The sequence below is a fragment of the Micrasema longulum genome, unplaced genomic scaffold, assembly GCF_059751315.1.
Source record: "Micrasema longulum isolate JH-2025_06_02 unplaced genomic scaffold, ASM5975131v1 h1tg000244l, whole genome shotgun sequence".
Classification (NCBI taxonomy): Eukaryota; Metazoa; Arthropoda; class Insecta; order Trichoptera; family Brachycentridae; genus Micrasema; species Micrasema longulum.
In genome coordinates this window covers 691,905-709,471 of record NW_028277449.1, presented here as the reverse complement: position 1 = coordinate 709,471, position 17,567 = coordinate 691,905, and the positions used below count along the sequence as shown (strand labels likewise).

The window sequence follows — 17,567 nt, the reverse complement described above, 5'->3', positions numbered from 1 at the left end:
CGTAGGGGTAGGCAGAGAGGATAGAACGCCATAACACTCTATCTTGGCATACAGACCTCGCTTCCTCTACATTCATACATCTTCTCATGCACGCACGCCGATAATTCCTACTTTTGACATGTCCATCTTGAAGTATTTGATGGACTTGATCGTGCCATGTCTTTCTCGGTCTTCCTCGTTTTCCGCATCCATCAACATTTGCATCGTAGATCCTTTTAGCCGTTCTTTCGCTGTCCATTCGCTCTACATGTCTAAACCAACGCAGCACCCCTTTCTTACATAACTTTATAAAAGAAATTACAAAAAAATATGTCGCTGGAAAAACGCGATATGTTTGGCATTAATAATTGTGACGTCAAAACTCGGGACGATGTTCTTTAAAAATTTGAACGGTTACAAAGTTCAAAATTAACATGAATCGTGACGTGTAGGGGCGTGGCTAATGCAATGACCATTTTCGAGAAATTCAAAATTCAAAATTATTATTATTTTTTTATTTTTTATATTTTTTACTCAAATGTGCTTCGTAGACCCATATAACTTTAAAACTGTTCAAAAAACATAATACAAACTCGGGTTGTGGTCCTGTGGCTAGTGTCTTGGACTCACGGACCGAAGGTCCGTGGTTCGAATCCCACTCTACCCCAACTCGATTCCATTTTCTAATAGTGAGTTATTTACAACTCGTTGAAAATGGCCCTCAAAATTAAATATTTGGGTAAATCATAAGAACGCATATATTTAAAAAAAAAAAAAAAACAATATCTTCCTATTCTGGTAGGGAAAATTGTTGAATTTGAATTCCATATCCTTTTGGTAATGTTTTTATCCTTCATCTTAATATTTAAATAAATAGTATTTCGATTCGTAATATTTTTATTGTATAAACTCGCAAACAGACAATTTTTCAGATTTATTAGAGATAAGATTAGTGCTGGGCGTTGCTCTGGATCCAGTCGACGAAGGAACTGACCCTGGTGAAGACATCGGGGTACCCACGAGCACAAGCAAATCCCCAGGATACGATACCAACAAGAGTATTTCCAGCAACCAATGGACCGCCAGAATCTCCCTAAAATAGTAAAAAAGACAAACTAGAAAGATTATAAATGTCATAGTCAAATATCAGCCTTAACCGTAAAAACTTGATTGGTAAACCATTCTTTTAGGTTGCTGTGGCGATGATCAATAACAACTCCTTATTTTACTACTGTTTTAGCAAATAATTCTGAACTGAACTTCCCGATTTTAATATTATTATGACTATGTTTATTTTTTGTATTTGAATTTAACTATACATTTTACAATAATTGAACGAAGTCATGCAGAAAGCACCCAACCATAGAAAAGTGAAGCTGAGAAAAAAACACGTTTGTGAAAACCGTAAATAATCAAATTTACACAACAGTTGGAAGGTTTCTGAATTTGACAAATGATAGACAATTAATACATTAGTTTTTAATATATTTCAAACAAGTACCTAATTACGTATTTGACCAGTTTAAGTAGTCGTTTTAAAGTACCGTAAGGTTTTTCTAGAGCTGTGGGTGTTTTCTGCAAATTGAGAAATGCCGTTTTTGAGATCAACATTATTACAGTGTGTTGTATGAAAGCGGCCTGGCTGTCTGAAATCGAACCCGAGACCTCTTGCATGGTAAGCAAACACCCTCGTGGTGTAATAGCCAGCGCTCAAAATACGATACATAAAAATATAAAAACATTTATTTTTTTATATATTAAAATAAAATAAGACCACTTTGTTTTTATGTACTTAAATTAAAAAACATAAGCTTAAGTTATAAAAATGTTTAAGTGGTACGTAAAAACAAAGTGATTTTATTTTGTTTAATAAATTAAATATTAATGTTCCACAAAGTAAGTGCTTCAAACATCAAAAATATTACATTATTTTTTGTCTTAATTTGATCTAGTCTATTAGTTAATAATCGATCATCTTTATTGTTCTCTGTGCCAGTTTTAATAAGTTCATTATTTTAATAATATACGTTCTTTCCCACCCAGTACCCCATTTTGAAGTAATGAGTGAACGTTTTTATTTTGTTTAAATAATCGCAAAAGCCTCACGTAGAAGCTGAGGTGTTACACGTATCAACAGTAATAGCGGAACAATAAATATTAATTACAAAATATTAATTTCTAGGTTGACGCAGTTAGCTAATGTTTAGACTTGGTGGTCATCGTTAACTCTTAAAAGACTGTGGTAAATAATCCCTTTGCGCGCGGTGATGTAACATCGTGTTACCACTAGTAAAAGACGGTATATTTTAAAGTTCAGACATTTGAAAAAAATTAAAAACATGGAGACATACTGCTTAATAATTCCTTTTCCATAATTAATGCGAATAAACATATAGTTAAGCCCTGTTTTAGCAAAATTAATTAAAAACCACAAATACGCCGCTCATGTTACGCGCGTGCGTCCCCCATCATTGTCATCAACCGACTGAAGACTAAATCTGTTCTAGACGACACCCGCCGCAGAAAGGCGTTTCTTTCTTCCTTGATATGACTTATATCTTCGTGCTCTCTCTTGTATAAGGTATCTGTATAGATGTGTTGCTGAATTAGCGGACATTCATTCTTCGCGTAGAAAGGATAAATATTTTTTGTATTCACATTTAGCATAGTTATACAAATGTTACTTTCCAAATTGAGTGTGAAAATATCCATTTGAGGATTACAAAAAATATGAATTCACATTTTTTTAAATAAGAGAGATATATTAAGTCTTGTGTCCTTTGTCGACTAGTGTGACATCACAGCCACACAAGAGTTATTAACTTAATAAATGTTCGAATGTTTTGTTACTTTGTTCATCGACTATGTGTAGTACATTTTGTAATATGTAATACTCAAGCTTTTATTACACGTTGACATTATATAAATTATACTACTTCGAAATTTGTCTATTCTAATTCTGTTTAAAATCCAACCTTCCATTGAAGAATCAAAATTTTTATTTAAAATGATAAATAGATGATTGAATAAGTATGGAAGCAGTTAAAAGTATACTTACAGAGCATGAACCTTCTCCAACTTTAGTGTAAGTGCAAATATGAGTGTCTAAAATGACTCCAGTAGATAATTTGGATTCACAGTCAGGTACTGAAATCGTTTTTAAGTTTATTTTCTGAAGGTTGTTGGGCTTAGTTCCAGGGTACTAAAAGTTAAATGCAACAAACATCAATTAAAATTTGGTTGCAACGCACACGCACACACGCCAAAATCTTTTTAAAGAAAGTAACTTATTCCTTATTAAATTTTCAGTTTAATATAATTCATTATATTGTGCAAGACATACATTATTGCATACATTACGTTAACTCTTAGTAACAGAATCAGATAGCAAGGTCCAAATTTACAAAATCTGTGGCCGGCACATTATGACATATTGCAGATAAACTAGAGCAGCAACAATTGGGACTAAAAGCCTTCCTTTAGATGTCTGAGATGAGAGTACTGCGCACTATAGCAGAGAGAACTCTCGAAGACAGAGTTAGAAATTCTGTAATGACAGACCTATCAGATAGAAGACATCGTAAGATGGGCTAGGAAGAGACAGCGGACTGGAGAGACAGCGTGGATAGGATGGATAAAGCAAGAATTCATCATGTGGTTGCTCACAATACACCAGAGGGACTTCACAAGGAAGACCTGCCAGGAAGTCCGCTTTTGTGAAGAAAAAAATCGGAAATCTTGATTTATATGGGTGAGATTTATCTGGTTGAATTATTTGATCTACTAGGCAACACCTGGAAATAGTTTTTAATTTGTGTACTTTCTTTTATAACAGTTAGTTTAATCAACAAAATTTCGGGTATGTCCAAGTTAAAAGTAAAATTTTGAATATTGAATTGTTACACATTGTGTAAAGTGGCCTCTTAAACCAGCCAATGACAGGTCTCCGTGTCTAGATTTGCACACTATCTTTTCAAAAAAGTTTTTTCTCTGTTGCAATAAAGTTCAATCTTAATCTCAATAACTCCTAAAATTAAAGATTGTCCAAGTTTAGACTGAAATTAAGAATATTTAATGTTACACGGCAAGTAAAGTGGCCACTGAAATCAGCCAACAATAGGTCGTAAGCTCTTTAAAAGCCTATACTTCCATGTTCCCCGTAAGAAAGTGTTTTTTTTTTTTAAATTTTTTTTTTTCCCATAATTTGAGTTTTTAAGATTTTAATTATTGAATGGTGAATACTACACAGGGCGTAAGGTAGCTTCTTAAACCACGTAAGGACAGGTTATAAGCGCAGCAAATGTCTAGACTTCCATATTCCCTTCTCAAAAATGTTTTCCCTCTCTGTTGCAATAATTTATTTTTTTAATATTAAAAAAATTACTGTAGTGGTTCCCCATCCTGTCAACATCACTGTCGTTCCTGCTTCAACCGTAGATGTGGAGAGGCTGATAGGAGCCACAGTTGAAGACATGGATATGGCGGTACTGGTGATGAGGACCGCCACGTCATTGATATAGCTGTTAGAATCGTATTCTGGGTGCCACATTATCTTCGACAGAGCATACTCAGTACTTCCGGAGTTTAGATAGATGGTTCCAACAAAGACTGTCAGGTCATCAAATTCCAGCCTGGAATAAAAATTGACTATTTGATTAAATGTATAAGAATAGAGTTCATATAATTCTACATTTTTTACATATTCCCGACATTCATAGTGTACCGTGGCTATCACTGCTACTACTACTACTACAACTACTACTCCTACCATCACGTCATTTCCCCGTAAGGGTAAGCAGAGAGGATGGACCGCCACACACGTCTAGCCTTGCATATATTACCAGGCCCATACGTGGCCTTTAATTTTGCCTGATTTTGACATGACCAGACTTAAGATTATGATTTGTATGATCACGCCACGTCTTCCTTGGTCATCCTCTTCTCCCATTACCGTTCATCCTGTCCCTCCATTTTTTCGTCATCCATTCTTCCTACATGACCAAACTATCTCAGAGACCCTTAATTAATCTTAACAATTATACCTGACTCAGATTTACACTCCGGCCTTGTTTTATCATTCGTTATTCTGTCATACATTGATTTCCCACACAGTCGTCTAAGAGATCGCATTTCGACCGCGTTTACTTCGATTGCATACATTACGGTCTGCACCATAATTACATTGTGAACTGCTGGTTTTACATCCTTCAACAAACATTTGTTTGCCAAGGTAGATTTCAGTTCATCGTTTATCCTGTTCTTAAATTTTGAAAAAAACTGTAAACTTGTAAAATGTATTCCTCGGCCCGGAATTTCCTAGTAAGGAACTCAATTTAAGCATGTTTATTTTTCATCAACTAAATAATCAATAAATAAAAAAAACGAAGGTAATAAGTTGGCTTGTTTGATATTGTAACTATTTTAAAAATAAGACAATTATTGTCACTAAGCTGAGGCAACTCTAGAAGTGAGCGGTGAGGTTTTCAACTAGGAAAGCAGTCACGTGGTACTAGGTACAAACATACGTAAAATTTCTGCCAACTAACATAGAAATTGAAATTAAATCCTTTAAAGTCAACAAAAAAAAAGACATAATTTCAGCATAAAAGAGTTATGTTTCATAGTTTTAATGACATCGTGTCAACCGATTAAGGTGCTGAATTTCTTATAAAACAGTTACATTACATAAACAATAAACCTGGATGTGATTGTTGGAATTTGTTCCTCAGATACGAAGTATCTCTATTTGCGCATGCGCGGACTTGTGAAGTTCTGTACTGAAGCTCCGTCTTAAAGGAACTAAAACACTTACGCAGAATCAGAGAGAGCGCAGTGTATTTAACATTTTTTACCAGTCCGCGCATAACTGCTTGATTTCTTTTCAATTTTTTGTTTTACACTATTATTTTGTATCTCAAAGGGCACGACTCTAAAATTTTATTACCAAAATGTTCGTGGACTACGAACTAAAACTAATCTTCTTTTCAACTCTATTTTAAATAATGAACATCATGTGATAGTACTGACAGAAACATGGCTTATGCTGAAGCATCAGCAACCGAGAAATATTTGATGATGGGTTTACCGTTTTTAGGCGAGATAGAAATTATGCAGAAGCCGGTCAAAAATTTGACGGTGGCGTGATTATAGCTGTCCGAAAGATTTTTTTACCATACAGTCATTTAAATTGGTCAACGACAAATGAAGATTTATGGGTTTCAATTCCAACTTATTCCAAACATAATATTTTCATATGTTCTACATACTTACTCCACAGTCGTTATCATCTTGAAGACAAAAAACGCCACTTTGAGAATGTTTCTAGTACTATGTACAAATATCCTGATGATTTATTCATTCTACTAGGAGACTATAATGTACCTAATATAAATTGGAAATCTAATACTGAGGTTAATTACCTTTCTCCATGTGAATTTAACGATTCACTTGGCAATAATTTTATTGATAAAATAAACTTCTTGAATCTCAAGTAATTTAATTCCCAAAATAATAGTAAACATCGCATACTTGATCCCATTTTAAGTAACAGTGACCTGTGCAATGTTATAACCTGCGACCATTCTCTCGTTACAGAAGATGTTCATCACAAATCACTTTGTATTGATATCACTGCAAGAATAGAATCAAATGACGCAAAAAGTGGTCCTAGACTTAAATTTTCATATCATTCGGCAAATTATACAGCAATAAATGAACTACTCTCGGAAGTAAATTGGAACGATAAATTTGAGGGACTAGATACAGAAAAAACGACATCAGTATTATACTCAATACTTAATGATGCAGTGACTTTATTTGTACCAACCAAGACGGTGAAATCTTGTGAAAAATTTCCAAATTGGTATTCCGCATCACTAATAAAAATAATAAATGAAAAACTTAAATACCATAAAAAATGGAAAACTTATAAAAACCTTGCAGACTATAAAACATTTTCTCTTCTCCGTTCACGCCAGAAGCAAGAAGCCAAAAATTGTTATGACCAATACATTGATCAAACTGAACTAGCTATTCAGAAAAATTCTAAACAATTTTGGTCATTCGTTAAATCGAAAAAATCTCTAAGTTATTATCCAACTGAAATGTTTCTTCATGATACAAAGAGTGATAACGTGCAAAGCAGTTGCGAGTTATTTTCTACCTTCTTTCAGTCTGTTTTTATTAATAACGACATTGATTTACCTATTGTGGACTCTAGAAATGTCATTGACATTCAAACTATAACATTTAATTCTGAATTATTTCTAAAATATTTAAATGATCTAGATCCTTCAAAAGGAGCAGGACCTGACGGATTTACTACGTTTTTCATAAAAAGATGTGCAACACAATTGGCATGTCCGTTGTCATATCTTTATAACCTATCATTAAAAGAAGATAAATTTCCAATGTGCTGAAAGAAATCTCACGTCACTCCTGTCTATAAAACTGGTGATCTACACAATATTGAAAATTATAGACCCATATCTAAAATTTCAGTTTTTAGCAAATTAATGGAAAAAATTATCACTGAACAAATTTCTCCAGCAGTGAAGCACTTCATTGATCCGAACCAACACGGTTTCATTAAAATGCGAAATGTATCTACTAACCTTGCTGAATTTACAGATAGGGTTCTAAACGTAATGGGTGGCCGACATCAGGTCGACGCTCAGTATACAGATTTTAGCAAGGCTTTTGACAAAATCAATCACAAAATCCTTCTTTACAAATTAAAATTTTATAGCTTTCACGGTAAGCTACTACGTTGGATTGAATCTTATTTAAGGTCTCGCCTCCAATCAGTTGCACTATTAAACTATCAGTCTTCATTTAAACAATGCTATTCCGGTGTACCCCAGGGATCCCACTTGGGTCCATTATTGTTTATTCTTTATATTGATGATATGGGTAACGTCTTTAAATTTTCCGAATACAAAATATTTGCCGATGACACAAAAATATACAAAAAAGTTACTTCCCTACAAGATTGTCTTGAAATGCAAGAAGATCTTGAAAACTTCTCTACTTATCGTGTAAATAATCAGCTCATATTAAATCCGCTTAAATGCAAAACAATTTCCTTTACGAGAATAAAAAATTCGATAGATTATTCGTATTCTCTATCGGGTACAGTCTTGCACCGTGTCCAAGAAATACGAGATCTAGGTATTTCAATCACATGTTGATAAAATTATTGAAAAAGCATATAAAATATTAGGTTTTATTATACGCGTATCTAAGCCTTTTAAAAATGATCTAAGAATAAAAAATCTTTATTATAGTTATGTAAAAACCCATCTTGAATTTGCGTCTATCATTTGGAATCCACAATACATTACTTATATTGAGGCTGGAGAAAGCACAAAACAAATTTTTAAAACATTTGAATTCCGATGCTCTCTTATATTTCCAAATCATGACTTATCTGCACGTTTTTACAAACTGATTAATTAACCTTGAAAAAAGGAGAACATTAATAGACCTCACATTCCTCTACAAAATTATTAACAGTCTAGCTGATTCGTCCCAGCTCCTAAATAAAATTCAAATTAACTGTCCATCACGTGCCCTACAAAATCACCCAACCTTTAGAATACCTAGTGTCAATACGAACTATTGTCAGAATTCGTTTTTACATAGATTGTGTTCCACTTTTAACAGCTTTTTTAACCATATAGATATCTATCATACAGGATTACAAATATTTAAAAATAGTGTATTTAAAACTTTTGAATAAAACTCCCGTTGATCCCTTTTTCTCTTACATCACTTCAAATTATATACACTAATATTATTATTATAAATCAAATTTCTCTTTTGAAATTTGTATTACTACTAAAATTGCTTTAATGAAATTTGATCGACTTCTCTTGGTTGAAAATCTTCTCCTTATATTGCTTTTTCAAATTTTAAAGGTTACTTGCTATACTTGCTATTCTTTCTTTTTTCTCTGCTGCATTTGCATGTTTTTATACTTTTAAACGACTTTTAATTACTTATATTATATATGTATATAAAATCAATATATTGCTGCTCTTACTATAATGTGTCATTAATTTTGAAGATGTTTTTGAAATTGACTTAAATTTACTGTCTTATATTTCACTTACAGATTCTTCTCATCGTTTCTTTGAATCCCTTAAAATATGTATGTATGTATTTATGTTTTCCTTTTTTTTTTAAATGTTATTACTATTTTATTTTATTTTTACATCTGAGCATGTTTTTCATTCTTTATTTTAATTCTTAATTTTTAATTACTCTTACAAATTTTCTTAATTTTTATTATTAATTCCATTTGTAAATACTCACCACAAACTTCAAACTTTAAAATATATATTTTTTACTTAAATTTTAATTTGTAAACCAATTTCATTTATTTATTTATTTATTTATTATTTACATACGGCCCAAGCCAATTACAACAGTTACATGAAGAAACATAAATGCAAGAAACTGAACAAAAAGAACATAAAACTATTTAGCAAAGAAAAACAAGGGCAAAAAAATAATAGTATACAATATATTCAAAAAAACGAAAGACCAAACACTTTGAGCTAAACCATGCCACTCCAACTTCATCCCACACTGTTTAGTCGCGAAGAGATCTACGAAAAGCCGGAAGATCTATACCAAAAAAATCCAAGTCGTGTGATAAATGGACTAATCTACACATTCTGGACATTGGGGCATAAAAACCAAAGTTGCTCTTAGAAGATTTTATAAATAGCAGATTTTGACTTCTGGTGACACGGTTGGGAACATGAAAAGAAATTTATTGCAACAGAGATGGGACATCACTTAAAGCATTAAGTATTTTGAAAATGCATATGAGGTCCATCTCAGTTCTACGTCTCTCCAATGAAGACAGATTAAGAGATTGCTCTATTTCAAAATAAGATTAATTATTAATTATTATTAATAATTAATTAATAATTTTTGTTTTTCTTTTTCCTTCTCTTTTTTATACTTTCGTAATTAACCTTACCTATAATTTGCTTTATAATATAGAAACTTCACTTGTCCATTAGAGTTAAGTCTAATTGTGTAAAATATTAAAATTTGTAACTGTACTGTATGTTTCCTAAATAAAAGAAAATTAATAATAAAAAAAATAACTGCGCATTAGGAAAGTTGTGTGTTTGGATTTGTCGCCATTTTTTAGAAGTTATTAATGAATTTATATAGAACCCATCTCAGAACGCTACAATTAAAACAACAAACCAATAACAGAATATTTTTTAATCAAAATATTAATTAACTAATAGCGTACTTTCGTAAATAAAAAAAAATAGACACTAACTTTTTAGAGCTCAAATTTTTAGGAAGGCATTAGTTTTATCCGATGGACTCCGCATGGGCAACTCAGTTGGCTGGACGACCTTACGAGAGCCTTAACAATGCCCACCAGGCATAAAGCTCTCTAGTTTACGATATACCTACATTGCTGACAGTTTTAATACAGTTGTTTTTATCTTAACTTTGGGTTAAATGCTTATATTGCTAAAAATTCAGATGAATAGTAATATCTGCAGTTACCTGTAAATGCAGTGTGCCGCTGTGACGATAGTGCGTGTATTAATGATGGACCCCCCACAGAAGTGCAGCTTAATATTCGACCTGAGAGACACTTGGTAAGGAGCATCAGTCGTTCCTGCATCAGATCCCCCAACAATGCGCCAGTTTCCGTCATTTGCTTCATTGATTGCTGGAGTAGCTACAGTGAATAGATAAATTAGTATTTATGATTTATAGAGTGTAGGCATAATGAAAATCATAATATATGCAAATAGGTACATTGGGAAATGGCGTGTGTGGGAACATTCATTTTAGCAAAAAGATGGCAAAAAAATGCAATATATCTCGATCATATGTTACAGAAAGAGTAAGGTAATCAGCTAAGGGTACATATTGTTCATAAATACTCTAAGGTAATCAGTCTTACGCGTCAGGGGGGACAAGTAAATATTGCAGTGAATCACATTATTAACAAATATTTCGATGCAAATATTATAAACTGTAAGCGAACTGTAATATATTATTATCAAAATCATTTTTCACCTTGTGGTATGACATTTTACACTTATTTGTTTATGAATTTGTATAAACCACTTAATTTTTTTTAAATTACACTTCGACCGGTTTCGAGGTTACTACCTCATCGTCAGGAATTTAACTAACTTATAATTACACGCGTTGCTATTTATATAATAAAATATTGTATGAAAGAAACAGAAAATTGAAAGAAAGAGAGAGAAAGAAGATAAAATAAATCATAACGGGAATAGTTTTAAAAGAGGACTCGAAGTTAAATTTAATTGATTATTTGAAGTTTTTTATAAATATACCTTAGGGGTGAAAAAAGCCAAAAAAAAACTAAGAATGGATTGTCTATTACAGAAAAATACATCTGGTAAATACGCATTTCTACTAATTGTAATCAAAAAGGATACTGAATTGGAAAACAATAATATACATTATATTAAGAATATTAATAAAAATGCAAAAATAACACTAAATACTTAGAAAAAAATTATATTGAGTGTTACAAACATAATATAAACAACGGATAACGATTATAAATAAAAATAAAAAAATCGCAATAAATACATAAACATATTAAAATAGGAATTATACATTATAAAAAAAATATATTGTAACTAGGGAGCTACCTACACTGTTAATGTGGTTATTCATAGATGGTGCTTTTATCATTTTTTACGTTTGTTTTCAATGGAAATTTTATAAAATTTGGTTTGCGAAAACTTAACAGTATATTGATTGTTACCATAACCATATAGTTTAGGTTTTTTTTTACAAAATGGTATAAAAAATAAGATATTTGATCAAATTATTTCATATTTTCGTTTGGAATACCTTAAGTTTCGAAACACCACGCAATTTCAGATCTCGGCTACGCCATGAATTTATTATAAAATAAAAGTAATTAAACCAAGGTTTGCTAAAAATCCAAATGGCCAAATTAAATAATTAATTATTATTAGAATCGCGAAATGTATTTCAACCACTGCTGAATTCGCACTGATTATTTCTTGAATAAGATGCATAAAAGTTCAACTGTTTTGTTTTTCTATAAGTTTTCTATACACTGTACAGTGTATTGTAATGACGCATAATTTTTACAATTTGTGTTTTGGTGCTCATTTTTTGATTTGGAAAAAAACAGATACAACTTATGTTAACACCTAATATTAAATTGCAGTTTATACTCACAATTGGTTTGTGCTAGCAACACAGTGAGAAGAATCAAGGATTTTAACATTTTTCCAGTGGACTACGATAAATATTTATTTAAACCAAACAGTACCAAGGTCTTGCCAAACCTACTTTGCACAATCGACACTTTATTGTGACAAGATAATAATCATTCATTGCAATCATCGCGTGATAATTGAAAATAAAACTTATCGAATCCCAAAAATTCAGCATAAAATCTATCGTCAAGAAATTATGTTATCACACATAGTGCCTCACTTATTAGATTTCCTTATACCAAGCTAATTTTAAGAAATAACTATACCCGGCGTAACTATTTTTACCCGGTGTAAGAAAAAGTCACTCATAAAAATAATTACGACTTAGTACAATCATACTAAGCTTATTTTATGGTTTATTTTTTGACCAAGACACATTTCTTTTTTTTTCTTTTGCACCACAACAGGCCAGAAGGCCCAATTACAGTGGCGAATCAAATCACAGATCGCCCAGGCTTGAGAAAAATCACATTTAATTTTTGTGTTCTCACCGGGAATCGAACCCGGAACCTTGGTGTGAGTCAAGCATCTCGACCACTACATCACGGTGGCCGCCGTAGCTAGGTCTCAGCTTCACCAATCAAAGATCCGTAGTTCGAATCTCACTATATCGCAACTTGATTTCCATTTTCTAATAGTGACTTTTTTCAAGGAATGAAATAAATACTTGAGTCTTTATTATTTACTAAAATATTTAAATTTTCAGACCATTTCCGGAAAGTAGCAAATAACTTGTGGGGGAAAAACGTATATCGAGCCATAGGAGAATGGTCCACAATACTACCGCGGGACCATATTCCGGTTCTTACTTTACTAATAATAAATTTCGACAATTTTAGTTGATTTATTTACAATTCATTGAAAATGACCCTCAAAATAAAATATTTGGGTAAATTATAAGAACGCAAATATTTATTTTTCTTTAAAAAAAAACTAGGAGAATTTTCTGGGAGTCGTAGACTTACGAAAGAGTTCTTTGTAAATAATTGAAGAGAGACGATTCATAATTATTACACGACGCACAAATTAATATTAGTAAAAAATAAATTACATACCGAAAAAAAAAACAATTAAATGTAACTGAACTCTTTTAACTAGAATCCTTAGAATTTATTTATAAATTAGCCACATGATGTAACTGTAGACGAAGAATTCAAACTTAAAAAAAAAACTGTAGTAAACACAAACACAATACGAGAATATCAGAAGAATATCATATACAACCTTCTGAATCGAGAAAAGGACAATCGAGACTAATAAACCATGGACTGAAAGTATACAATAAACTACCAGACAAAATTAAACAAAAGATTTAGTCAACCTTTACAAAAGATGTTAAAAATATTATTATTAACAGAAGAAGTAAGTAAAAACATTTTGTTAAATGTATGTAACCCGTAAGAAAAAAATAAATTAAAAAAAATAAAATTAAAAAATATTATTTTTAACATCAATTAGTGATTTTGTCCCACTGGCCTAAATTTGTGAAGATGCCTGATTCCTAATCAACACTTGAAGATTTCAAAATAAATTTTATTATCAAACATCGCGTAATAAATACCGCTGCATCTGAAGGAGCTTGCATTTTAGTATTTATTTTAGATTTAATTACATATCATTGGAGTCTAGAGTTCTGAGTGCATTCAGAATGAATGGTCTGATCAGCTTTATCGTTGGATGCTTAGTGTTCTGTTTTGGTAAGTACCGGGGTTATTTACTGAAGGAATTCGTATTTCCAAGACAGAATTAAACGTAGCTATGGTGAAAGCTGCCAGTCCACAATTATGAAAAATTTATATATTGGTGTTATCGGCTGCAGTATGGTCAATTCTATTTATTTATTCATATTTTTTGCTTACAAACTTTAATTAATAATAAAAATAATGTGACCTCACTGGGGTTTCTCGTGACAAAAACACTTAACAATATACTTTTTTGGATTTACATTTGAGAATAAACAAAGAAGACTAACTTAAAAAACAAACATAATTAACAAATATTCAGACAGTTTTAAAAACAAGGTATTTATGTACATCTATATTATTTATATTACAAAACATACAATGAAAATAACAAATATGTTATTTTTGTTATTTTCTATGCTATTGCTATGTTCTGCTAAAAACGGCCAGGCCGCTTTAAAAAAACTGCAATAATCACTTTCTAAAATCAGTGTTGATCGGCATTTCTCAATTTCAATAAAAAAAAATCTTACAGCATAGATGCTGGTGGAAAGATTAATGCCTCCAGAAATCTAGTTAGATTGAATATATTTTTTTATTTTATTTATTCATACAAATACGTACATATTACAAAAAAAATACAATAATAACGCATGCCAAACTCTATGAAGCCAAGGGCCGTGTTGAGTTGGGATACAAGATAATTGAAAGTGGAAGCACGTACATAATTAAATAATAGCAAAAATTAAAATTTAGTATTATTAAATAAGCACACATATATTTCAAAGGGCATCTGGACAACACGCACATCTGGACAAAATCCAGACTTGTACACTCCTCCTGAAAACGGATTTCGTTTTGGAGATCTTAATATGTTCATTCAGGATATTGAACACTCTTGGCGCCACAAAAAATAAATTCCTCGGAGCAAACGTCGTACTTGTTTTTGGAATTAAATAATTCAAATCACAAGAAAACCTCGTACGAGCATTCTGCCGTGTGAATAAATACAAAAGTATTTTAGTATTATAAATTTGTTAATTTAAAAATACCTTTAATAAAAAAACATGTTTTAATACAAAATTTTACCTTTAGCATTCAAAGTTTGAATGAGGTATCATATAATATTAGAAAAGACTGTTTACTGCAAAATGCATATTTTAGGTTGTTGACTTACGGAGAAAACATTAAAATTCCACATAATTAAAATTATTTTTAAAGTTATGATGACAAATAAATTAAGTGATTCTTGTATCCTAATATGCATGTAAAATTATATGTTCAACACCTAATGAAACAACATATATCAGAGTTTTACAAAGTTTTCTGAAAAATGCACATTTTAGGTTGTGCGGTCAGCTAGACTAATAAAATCATAAAAACTGGTCAAATACATGATGAAATTGTTTTTTTTTTCATAAAAAATAATTATGTATGACGAAGTAACATAATTCATAATTTGTTAAAGCAAAAAACATTCCAATTGTTGAATTGATTTGATCATTCACTTTTTTACAAAAGTAATATTATCTCAGTTTCACTTTGGCTGCTTTCTGCATAACTACGTTCAATTAATACACTTGAAATATTTATCATTAAAATGGCAAAGATATTGCCACATATCGCTCTAAATATGCGATTATATTGCTCCTGGCTACTGAACTCGTCATACATCAAACTGTTTATTCCATGTATCATCCGTTTTTACAAACTATGCCCAGAACTCTCCACTTGTACACTTCGCCCGAGAGCATCATTCAAACGTTCATTCTATAGACCCATTCGATTGTTATAAAAAGACCCTTTAAAATGCAAGCTCTAAAATTAATACTAAATTCTAGTATTTCAGTTTTTGATAATATTTCGAATCATTTTAAAACACTAAGTTACAGCACCGTTTGCGAAAAACTTTTTTAGCACAGCCTTTTAAAACTTGATAAAAAATATTCTTAACAAATTATACTTAAAATATTGTCAATTAAACTTACTGGTAAAAGAAGCAGTATTAAAATTAGGTGAAGGCGTTGCCTTGTAGGTGAAGTAATTCAGCCAGATGAATCTCACCCAAGGTGGAAGAGTTGAAAAAATGTGGGTGTTTAAACGTAGGCAGAACTGCGATTGTTACACAGTGTGTAAAGGGGCCGCTTAAAGTAGCCAATGACATGTCGTAAGCCTTGTTGATGCTTAGACTTCCATATTCCCTTCTCAAAACTGTTTTCCCTCTTTATTGCAATAAATTTTAAAAAAACCTTTTTTTTTTCAGTTTCATCAACTCCCCTCGAAAATGTCCATCGCATCATCAACGGGTCTGCAGCACCAGAAAACTTGGCTCCATATATGATATCTTTAAGACTGAAATCCAATACTCATCTGTGTGGAGGTTCCATTATCAGCTCAAGGACTATACTAACCGCTGCTCACTGCTTAGTAGAGTAAGTTTGTTAAAAAATTCCCAGGTATTTTGGAATATTTTGGAAAATTCCATGGTGGTTTGTGTTTGTTTATTTCATCATTCACCGCAATTCTCATTTGTGCACTCAGTGGTGCATAGGGCACTTCTAAACCAAATGCAACTTCGATCATCTAAGGAAGTCTGACTGTGGCAGACACGGGTGACGAACCAGCGAGTCGTGGTAACGCGTACTAGTGTAATTACTATAATATATCATTATTATCTGCTTTGGTTTGATCCATATTCTTTAGGCGTGGTCTTTTAGTATATTTTTTGGTTTTCTCTACTGTTCCAAATAATTGTTCACGAGAGATTATTGACTTGTTTATTATTATTTTGTACTAATTTTATTTTACAGTCTCTCCATATCAGATGTGGTCGTTGTCGCTGGGAGTACAAAACTGGAAAGTGGCGGCTTCACATACCCCGTTCATGCATTTAGAATCCACGAAGAGTTCAGTTCTAGCACCCTCGTGGCAGATATAGCTATCGTCTTAGTCAATACACCAATTGTCTTTTCTGAAACTATTCAAAGCATAAAGTTGCCTATGTTCTATACCTACGCTGGAGAAGATTTAAACTTGGTTGGCTGGGGGCTTACATCTGTAAGTTAATTAGACAATATTAAAGATATTTACAAAAATAACATTATATATAGCTTAGTTTCTCAGAACATGTTGGGATTTTTTTTTCTGAAATGAATATGGAAGTTTTGGAAACAACCAGTTTGAATGATAATTTTTCTGATTTATAGCTTTCTATACTTGAAATTATGTATTTAGCTTTACATTTCGACCCCTCCTACGTACAACGTCGTAATTCACAAATTATCAAATTTGAGTTCAAAATGTATTTCGTCTATACATTATTATATATTTAGTTCCAAAGAAGAAAAAAAAATATTTAGAAATTGGTTTCTTGGGACGCGTAGTATAGCATCTTATGTTTTCAAAAAAGTATGCTGCAGTATGAACCCTTGCGATGTTTTTTTGCGAAACGAAAGAGATAACCTGGAGCGGCATAAATGTCAGTTACGATTGTGTTTTTGGGACTAGGACACGGACGTCCGCCGTGTGCATTTTCTTTATTTTTTAAAACAACAATTTTTAAATATGTATTTTTTCTAAAATGAATCCCGTACGCGTATGTAAAAAATAAAAGAATTAAGCAAACTGT

General features: G+C 31.8%; 2 protein-coding genes across 2 annotated transcripts; one reads left to right on the top strand and one right to left on the bottom strand.

Annotated features, from left to right (window-relative positions):
- Nucleotides 1-488: 488 nt before the first annotated feature.
- LOC148283369 (chymotrypsin-2-like) lies at nt 489-12,342 on the bottom strand. Its single transcript, XM_088223649.1, has 5 exons — nt 12,217-12,342; nt 10,522-10,699; nt 4,364-4,610; nt 3,038-3,181; nt 489-1,072 (listed from the first exon to the last, which is right to left on the bottom strand). Exons 1-5 carry the CDS (start codon nt 12,263-12,265, stop codon nt 929-931), a joined length of 762 nt encoding a protein of 253 aa, XP_088079775.1. The 5' UTR covers nt 12,266-12,342; the 3' UTR covers nt 489-928.
- A 1,563-nt stretch (nt 12,343-13,905) lies between these two features.
- Nucleotides 13,906-17,005, top strand: LOC148283368 (trypsin delta-like). Its single transcript, XM_088223633.1, has 3 exons — nt 13,906-13,954; nt 16,203-16,371; nt 16,750-17,005. The coding sequence occupies exons 1-3, from the start codon at nt 13,906-13,908 to the stop codon at nt 17,003-17,005; spliced, it is 474 nt and encodes a 157-aa protein (XP_088079759.1).
- Nucleotides 17,006-17,567: the final 562 nt, after the last annotated feature.

What these genes read in the sequence shown, in the direction of transcription:
- LOC148283369 (XM_088223649.1), bottom strand. Translation starts at nt 12,265, where the DNA reads ATGTTAAAATCCTTGATTCTTCTCACTGTGTTGCTAGCACAAACCAAT. An exon ending in GCGGCACACTGCATTTACAG is followed by an intron (nt 4,611 to 10,521) that starts GTAACTGCAGAT and finishes TTTTTATTCCAG; the next exon opens with GCTGGAATTTGATGACCTGA. An exon ending in TTGGAGAAGGTTCATGCTCT is followed by an intron (nt 1,073 to 3,037) that starts GTAAGTATACTT and finishes TTACTATTTTAG; the next exon opens with GGAGATTCTGGCGGTCCATT.
- LOC148283368 (XM_088223633.1), top strand. Translation starts at nt 13,906, where the DNA reads ATGAATGGTCTGATCAGCTTTATCGTTGGATGCTTAGTGTTCTGTTTT. An exon ending in ATGCTTAGTGTTCTGTTTTG is followed by an intron (nt 13,955 to 16,202) that starts GTAAGTACCGGG and finishes TTTTTTTTTCAG; the next exon opens with TTTCATCAACTCCCCTCGAA. An exon ending in GCTGCTCACTGCTTAGTAGA is followed by an intron (nt 16,372 to 16,749) that starts GTAAGTTTGTTA and finishes TTTATTTTACAG; the next exon opens with TCTCTCCATATCAGATGTGG.